General features: G+C 48.6%; 1 protein-coding gene across 1 annotated transcript; it reads left to right on the top strand.

Annotated features, from left to right (window-relative positions):
* Window positions 1–4,343: 4,343 nt before the first annotated feature.
* LOC140681081 (uncharacterized) lies at window positions 4,344–7,679 on the top strand. Its single transcript, XM_072920393.1, has 3 exons — window positions 4,344–4,685; window positions 5,401–5,476; window positions 6,678–7,679. The coding sequence occupies exons 1-3, from the start codon at window positions 4,361–4,363 to the stop codon at window positions 7,123–7,125; spliced, it is 849 nt and encodes a 282-aa protein (XP_072776494.1). The 5' UTR covers window positions 4,344–4,360; the 3' UTR covers window positions 7,126–7,679.
* Window positions 7,680–7,962: the final 283 nt, after the last annotated feature.

Below are 7,962 nucleotides of genomic sequence, written 5' to 3'. Positions count from 1 at the left end.
GTTTGATGAGACTACAATTTGTCTTCCTCTTGTGGTTCCTGCAATCCTTCCTCTCCTGAGGTTTGCAGTTCAATTACCAACCTCTAGCCCAGGAATATTCATCTGTCATATTTTGGATATTGTTGTTCCTCAAAGGAAAGCAAACAATGAGATTTGAAGCCAGGCCTCTTCCCAGGAAGATTTGATTGGAACCAAGTCCTGCCTCAGATCCAATCTCATCTCCATTGTTGTGTACGTCTATTAATTTTCCCATCATTGCTTTTCCATTTCTTATTACTATGCAGCTCAGTCTTGAACAACATCATTCAGAACTACACAGAAGTCACATACTGCTGCTTCCCTACTCATATCTGCTTGTTACCTAATCCCACCCAGCTCTCTATTGAACATCTGCTTTTACCTGGGCTGACAGGTGTGTTTTTTAGCTGAAAATACTGCAAATCAGGGATGCAGAATTTCTCCTTGCTCTGTGAATCTGATCAAGGTCCTTTTCCAATGTGTCACTGAACATGTGAATTCTCCCTTTCTCCCAACAACCCCCAGTGCTGGTTTTGGCTAAGATAAATCAGACAGTGCTGTTTGGAGTCACTCCCCACCTGCTTTTCCATCTCATGCAGTGGCTGGGGTAGGATGGCTGGTTGGGTTGTGCAGACATTGCAGTGCACCTTCCCCTGCTGGTGCCCAGCCTGGATCAGGGCAGGTTGGATGCCACATGGGATCCATCCTTTGCCATGCCATGTGATCCTCCATGCAGTAGGGATAACAAGCCCAGCACTGGGGAACCCCAGGTGCTGCAGCAGTGATATTTTTGGGAGAAACACGGAGCTGTGCATGGCCAGCTTGAAGTCTGCAGTGGTGCTCACACCAGGCCTGCCACGCTGAGCCCAGGGCCACAAGCAGTGCTCACCCTGGCTGGGACACTGAGTCAAGGAGCTGTGCAAGAATTGTTTAGCTTGGAAAAGCTCTCAAAGCTCATGGAGTCCAGCCCTCCCCTCAGCAGTGCCAAGCTCACCACTGAACCATGTCCCCAGGTGCCACATCCTCACCTCCTTTAAATGCCTCCAGAGATGGTGACTCCAGTGCCCTGGGCAGTCTGTGCCACTGCTGGACTGCTCTTTGGTGAGGAAATTTTCCTAATATCCAATCTAAGCCTCCACTGGTGCAACTTGAGGCTGTTTCCTCTTGTCCTGTTGGTTGTTACCTGGGAGAAGACTCTGTGCACACACACACACACAGAGAGGGACAGATGGGCACAAGGCTTGGGAATTCCCTTTGACTCCTCAAGCACAAACCTAGGGGGATGGTCCTTTTTTTTTGCATAGCAGGTAAAAACTGAAGCAGCGAGCTGTATCCTAACCAGGGAGATGGGGTAGAAAGATGCTTTGAAAGGGGGTAAAACTTGCTGCCAGGCTTTCCTCCATGAGCAAGTCCAATTTCTTTCTCTCTTTTTAATTTTTTTTTCTTTTGGTTCTGTGTTATTCCTCCATGGGCAGGAGGCTGCAGGCATTTCATTTTTTTTCAAGTTCTTGTTACAAAAAGGGCCCAAAATATGTTCTCTTCTCAGAGGCAGTAAACAGCAAGTGCACAATGCAGCTTCTCTAAGCCTCTCTTCTCCTGTCTCAGGGAGAAAGGAGTTCTCCAAGCCCTAGAGCCTGAGTCACTCACTGTGTGAGCATGAATTAACCAGGAATGTTCGAGTATTATTCCTGAATAATTCATGAACCTGAATTAATCATGCATTTTCATGAATTATTCATGAATAACTCATGGAAATGCAAGGTTTATTCATGCTCCAAAAAACCCAAGGCTTTTTCCCTTCTCTTCTGCTTTCTCTGAAACAAGCTAAGGAAAAAAATAATATATGTATATGGGAAAAGAACAGGAATAATAATGCTGAAACAAAACAACCAGGACCAAAGAATGCAAAAGCTCTTTCTTTCCTTTGCAGTGGGGACAGCAGGTGGGAGCTTTCCAAGCCAGACAAAGGAGACCTGACAAGGACCTGTGGTGAAGGGACAAGCACAAGGCAAGGAAGTGTCCGGTCACCTCCTCTGCTGGAACAGGCAGCAGAGACCTGGAGAGACAGGAGACATCTTGCAAGACTCAACACCTGGAGCAGTGCTAACCAGGCAAGGAGCAGCTCTGTTGCTATCAGGATTGTGATCTCTCTTTTTTCTCTCTCTGTTTTTGTGTTTGTGTAGTTTTGTTGCTTTCCTAAGGGTAAATGAACAACTGGTTTGGGGAAGGAAGATCACTGTGTTTTCTTTAAATGTTAAAAGAAAATCCCCTAGAGAGCTGTTTGGGCTGGGATTGTTTGCTGTCTGGAATGTGAGCTCTGTTTCTGAGAGGGAGAGGGCTCAGCTATGCATTTATCCCAGTTTCTGCTCTGTAGCCTTCCCTGCGTTTGGGAGAGGGCTGGGGGCAGCTGCCTGTTTCGGGGAAGGATGTAGGGAGACAGGCACACAGATCATTTGTATATGGTGCTTCCTGATAAAAAAAAATCAATGCCAGGGTGTGTATCAGTCAGGAGAAAAGGGCTGGAGAAAACCAGGTGTGAGACTGTGCCAGCAGGGCAGACTGACAGGTCTGGGGAGAGTTACAGTTCCTGCAGGGAGCTTTGCTGCAACTGATGGTGGCTGAGATAGGGAAAGAGAAAGTTCTCCAGGGTGAACTTGAACCTTCCAAGTGAGAGGAATCAAATCCAGGCAGGACTTTAATGGGGGTGTGGAGAGAAAACAAGAAACTGGAATAAATTGGGTCCTAGCTGCCCTTTCTGCCAGCTCCAACTCTCCTCTGCCTACCCCAGCTTCCTCCCATTTTCTTTGGACACTGTGGCCATTCTTCACTGGCCACAGCACATGGGCCCAGCCTTGTCCCCAGAACTCTTCTGCCAAATGCTGCTGCCGAGCAGAGCAGGCAGGACTGGGGTGATGCTGCCTGGGCCCTTAGGAGCTGGGAAGAAACTGCTCCTGAGCTCAGCAGCCCTCGGCTCCTCAGCTGCTCCTCTGGCATGGGAGATTTTGGAAATCACCACCAGCCTGGCTCTCCAGTTTTTCCGATGGCTGAAGTCTGCAGCTCCAGGGGCAGAAAGGGAAAGCTCAGTGGGCAGAGCCGTGGGCCAGGACTTAGGATCCAGCTCCTTGCAGCTTTGTTGCTTGACTGCCTTAGACATATCTATCACTGGTCTGTGCCTCAGTTTCCCCATGGGTGAAATGAAGGGAATTTTCTGTTCTCCTTATCAAAGCATTTTGATGTTTACTGGGGGAAATAATTGTGGAGGCAAGGGAACAATCATTTCCTGGAATACCCCTGGGACTTTTTGAGTCTCTTCTCTGCACTGCCTTGATATCACACAGACACAGCCCTGCACTGGAGCAAACTGCTGGAGATCCACTGAAGTCATTTGAGCTGTGATGGTTCACAGGGGCAGAGGAGCCAGCCTGTGTCTGCTCAGTGGCTTGTTCAGCATCTGCTCAAAGTGTCAGCTGTGAGGGCTGGCCCTGCCTGATCCCAGGTGAGACCTGCCATGGCTGTCACTGCGAAGGACACTTGGATGCGCTGAAGGCATGTGGTGCTGTGCTCAGTCAGACCCAAGACAGCCTCCTAGCAAAGGGCTTTAGGACAAGGCAAGCTCAGAAAGGTGGGAATGGGAACAGAGAAATGAAATAACTGGTAGAGCAAATGTAAGGCCAAGTATTTTATATCTGCAGGTTGTGCTGGCCTGGGTAAAGCACATCTTGTGAACACTCCCACCCACAGGAGAGCCCAGACCCCTGTGGTGACATTGCCACACTGTCCCTCTGCTCCAGGTGGGCAGCCCTGATGTCAGCCAAGCTCTACGTGCTCATCACTGGCCCGACGGCAGCCGGGTTATCGACACCGAGAACATCAAGGAGCCCCGCAAGCCCTTCCACCTCTGCACTGTGGGGGAGCAGGTCCTGGCCCGCTGCCCTGGATTCAGTGGGCTGTACTGGGGTGTGGTGGAAGGCATAATTGGTAAGTGACACCCCCCTGGCCTGGGTTTGCAATCTGGGGCTGCTCAGGAGCAGAAGGAGTTTAGTACTGAAAGATCTTCTCTTCCTACAGAGCACAAAGGTATTTTGGAGAAGAAGCTGCTGGAAGATCGACAGCTCCTGGAGAAGTTAAGTGAGTAAGGGCTTTTGAAAATTGCACCTTTCAACTTCCATGGAGCTTTTTGGGTGGGAGGATGCTGAGCATGTTGTAGTCCCATCAAAAATTTCACATCATTGCAATCAGTGTACAAAGCACTGAGTGGGAGTGGAAGACAGACACGCTGCTGTCCCATTGCTCATCCTGAGTATCTCCCTTCCTTTCAGAAGAAGAACCAGCTGTCCACAGCATGATGCCATCCCCACCAAAACAATCCAGGAAAACCTTTCCAAAATGGACCTCAGGGAATGCATCCAGGAAATACCCCAGTGACAGGAACTCTCCTGCAAAGCCACTGCTGAGGGTGGCTGAGGCCAGCCTGCCCCGTGATGCCAGCAGCTCCTCCATCAAGGACAGGCGTGTCCTGGGAAGCGTGGCAGGGAGTCCCTGCTCACTGGCAGCTCCCCCCCACCCAGCCAGTGCCTTCACACCTCCATCCACCTTCATCACCATGGCCATGCCAGGGCCAGGGACTTCCCAGAGTGAAGAGGACAGGGCTGGTCCAGCTGCCAGAGGTAACCTTGGGTTCTGGCTCTGCTGCCTGGTCCTGAGTGACAGGGTGGGATGGGGACTTGCAGAGCAGTCAGAAAACCTCTGCTTTGCTCCAGGGCTGTATGGGTTTGTCTCAGGGCTACAGAGGTTAGAGATGGCATTTCCTGGTCCTTTCCACCTGGGAGATCTGTTCCAGGAGGGCTGTCTAAAGGGAGATGCCTGTATGTAGTGTATGGTCTCTGCTCTGTCAGGCACCAGCTGTTTCCTGGGCTAGCAGTTCTCTCCCCCCAAGCCAAAAGACAATCTGAATGAATGAATGCCTGAATAACTGAAATTCCCCAAAGCCCTGTGTCTCCATTAGTCAAACCTTCTCAGATTTGCCTATTTCCCTATTTTTCCACCCACTACTGCACCCATTAAATGCACTTATGAAAATGTGCTAGTGTCTTATTTACCTGCTGACTAACAGCAGCATCCAGAGATGATTTGGCTCTACTTGCCTTGCCCCCACCATATCATTTGCACTTAGAACAGAAGCCCTTGAGATGCCGCTTTTTTCTAATAACAAATCCCCATTGATCAGTCCTGGAAAGCCTGTCTGGATCACTGCTATGCAAATGGAATAAGGTGTTGCCATGCAATCTAGCAGGGGTGCTTAGATAATATGTTCTGGAGAGAGAGGGGTTCAGGACCTTTTCAACAGCTGATTTTTCAGCTTGTCTCTCACCCTTGCTGCAGATTATGTTGCCCTTCCAATGAAGAGGAAGCCAGATGGCATCTTGTCCCCGTGCCAACAGCAGATCTGTCTGAACAGGTAACACCTGAAAGCACAATAAAGAGCCTGAATGTTTCACACCACACATATTGATTTCTGTCCACACTGTCTCCATTCTCTGGCAGTGCTTGCTTTGAGTAGATGCTCATGGAGGTTAAACCCAAAGCACAGAAGATAACAGAAGTTTGTGTGGGCACACACAGCAAGAAATGAGCCTGTGCTCTGATTCCATGGCGAGTCAGTGGGAGGTCCCCCATATCTGTGTGCCAGGGGGATGCAGAGGAGTTTGTGCACATTGAGAACCCTTCATGTTCCCTCTCAGTCTGTTTCATTCTTGTTGCAAATGAAACCAGAATTGACTTTGCTTTGAATTCCAGATAATTCTCCTCAGGAATTAATTTGAATGTGAGCACAAAGCTGTTTGTGGCAGTGCTGTTTAACTTGCTTGTTTCTTCCAGCCGTGAGGAACCTTTGAAAGGGCTCACAAAAATGTCAGTCCTGGTGAGATGGAAAGGTAATTAGCAAAAGAAGGCACTTGTTCCTAACTGTGTTCTCCTTCTGACTACAAAAGTGAGCAGTGAGATCACAGATGGGTGACAAAGTGGGGCAATTTTAAACTCCAAAGTTGCTGAGTCTCTTTGCAATCAAGCCAGGTGTTTCTGATTGTAGGGCTTAGATTTAGAGATGCAAGAAGGCTCTAAAACAGTGCAGAAACTACAAAGCTCTAGCCTATAACAATCAAAACATGGTTGTGTGTTCCTTGTCTTATTGCTCATTACTTTGATGGCCAGTATCCAGTGATAAAATGATGCTAGGGACGTTTTTCTTGCCAAGAAATGGGTGCCAAAAAAATTCAAGTTATGGTTCTTGCATTGTCATTTCCCACAAGTCTGTTGTTTAATACCACAAATATATGTGTCCTGGGACTTGCAAGACAGGCTTTATGTCTTTCCTTACAAATAAGAAGAAAACTGAGCATCAAAGTCTCCATGTATGCATGCCAAGGGGGAGTTGAGGGTTGAACTGAACATTCCTGAGAACTGAAAAGTCCAGATCATGTCACTTTTCTCTCCTGCCTTACTCCTCACCCAGGAATAGCTGGAAGGGCTGATAGTCTGTCAGAGGAGTTGTCCTGCCCTGCTGGCAGAAGGCATCTAATCACTGCTTGGGTGGAGGAGTGACATCCAGAGTGAGGACATGGTGTCTTCTTGCCTTTGCACAAGCGACTTTAATTTTTCAGGGTGGAGAAGATGGAGCAGCTGGAAAGGATGGTGTTGGACCTCCAACAGGACGTCCTCTCTCTGAAGAAGAAGGTGCAGAGGCTGGAATCCCTGTCCTTCCAGGAGGAGCCCCACCGACAGCCGTGTGAGGTGGTGGAGCTCTTCAACGGCTACACCAAGGAGCAGCTCAAAGAGACCATCAGGTTTGACCAGAAAATCAGCACAGCCTGCAAGACTCTGCTCTACAAACTCTTCACCTCTGACTACATCCAGAGCCACTCCATCACAGGGCGCAGGGGCAACACCTTCCGGGAGGCCAAGCCCATGATGGACGAACGCTGCATCAAAATCATCCGGGTGCTGCTGAAGCAGAAGTTTGGGGATCACCTCAGTGACACCGTGATCACAGAGAAGATCCAGAACGTGCAGAAAGCCCTGAGGCAGAAGTTTAGGACAGAATGTCTCTGAGGAGTGGAGAATTTGGTGTCTCCTCCTGCCATTCCGTGTGTGTCCCTGAGCAGCCTTCCCAGGAGAGATGAGCCGAGCAGCTGCTGCTCAGTAGATTTCCCCCAGGGAGCCAGCCCAAGTAAACCACGTGCTGAACACTGCTCAAACACTGCCAAACCTCTGCCTCCATTAACTGAGCAGGAACTGGGCCCAGCTTGGCTCGGTTTTTGCACTCTACAAGTTCCTTCCCATCCAGTCTGTGTGAGAACCTCACTGTGGGTGCATGGAATCACCTCTACGGCTCTGATGGTGCTCAAAGGCTTCAGGGCTCCATTTGAGTCCAAGAATGGGTCAGAAAGGTAGCCTTGTTCCACACTGCAGAAATGTTGGCTTTGGGATGGGGAATCCAGCTGCAGACAGCCTGTGTCACCCAATGTGGCTTCTCTCTCTCTGCCTCTGGTTGCCTCATTCTGCCTGTGGGACAATATTTACTCTTTCCTCACAGTGAATGTTTTATTTCCATCACTAAAGAAAGGCAGACTCATTAAAATGACACCTTAAAACATTCAGAAAAAGATATCTTGATTTTTTTCTGCCTATTTGAATGTAGCTATAAGGAGGAGTTGTCTTCCCTAACAAAAGCCTGCTGAACAAGAGAAAGGGTCACCCATGAAAGTTACATTAATTTTCCTTTCTAGATCAGATTATTTCCATACAAGAAAAATCCCCTACATTTTTATGACACAAGAGTGAGGGATGGAGGACAAAATATGGCCCAACTTTGCTTCAAAGACACACATATTGTGGACACTGTCAGTGTTATTTAAATACAGTATTTTTATCCTAGATAAGAAATGC

Source organism: Taeniopygia guttata, chromosome 31 (assembly GCF_048771995.1).
Source record: "Taeniopygia guttata chromosome 31, bTaeGut7.mat, whole genome shotgun sequence".
Taxonomy (NCBI): domain Eukaryota; kingdom Metazoa; phylum Chordata; class Aves; order Passeriformes; family Estrildidae; genus Taeniopygia; species Taeniopygia guttata.
This window is presented reverse-complemented; position numbering and strand designations above follow the sequence as displayed.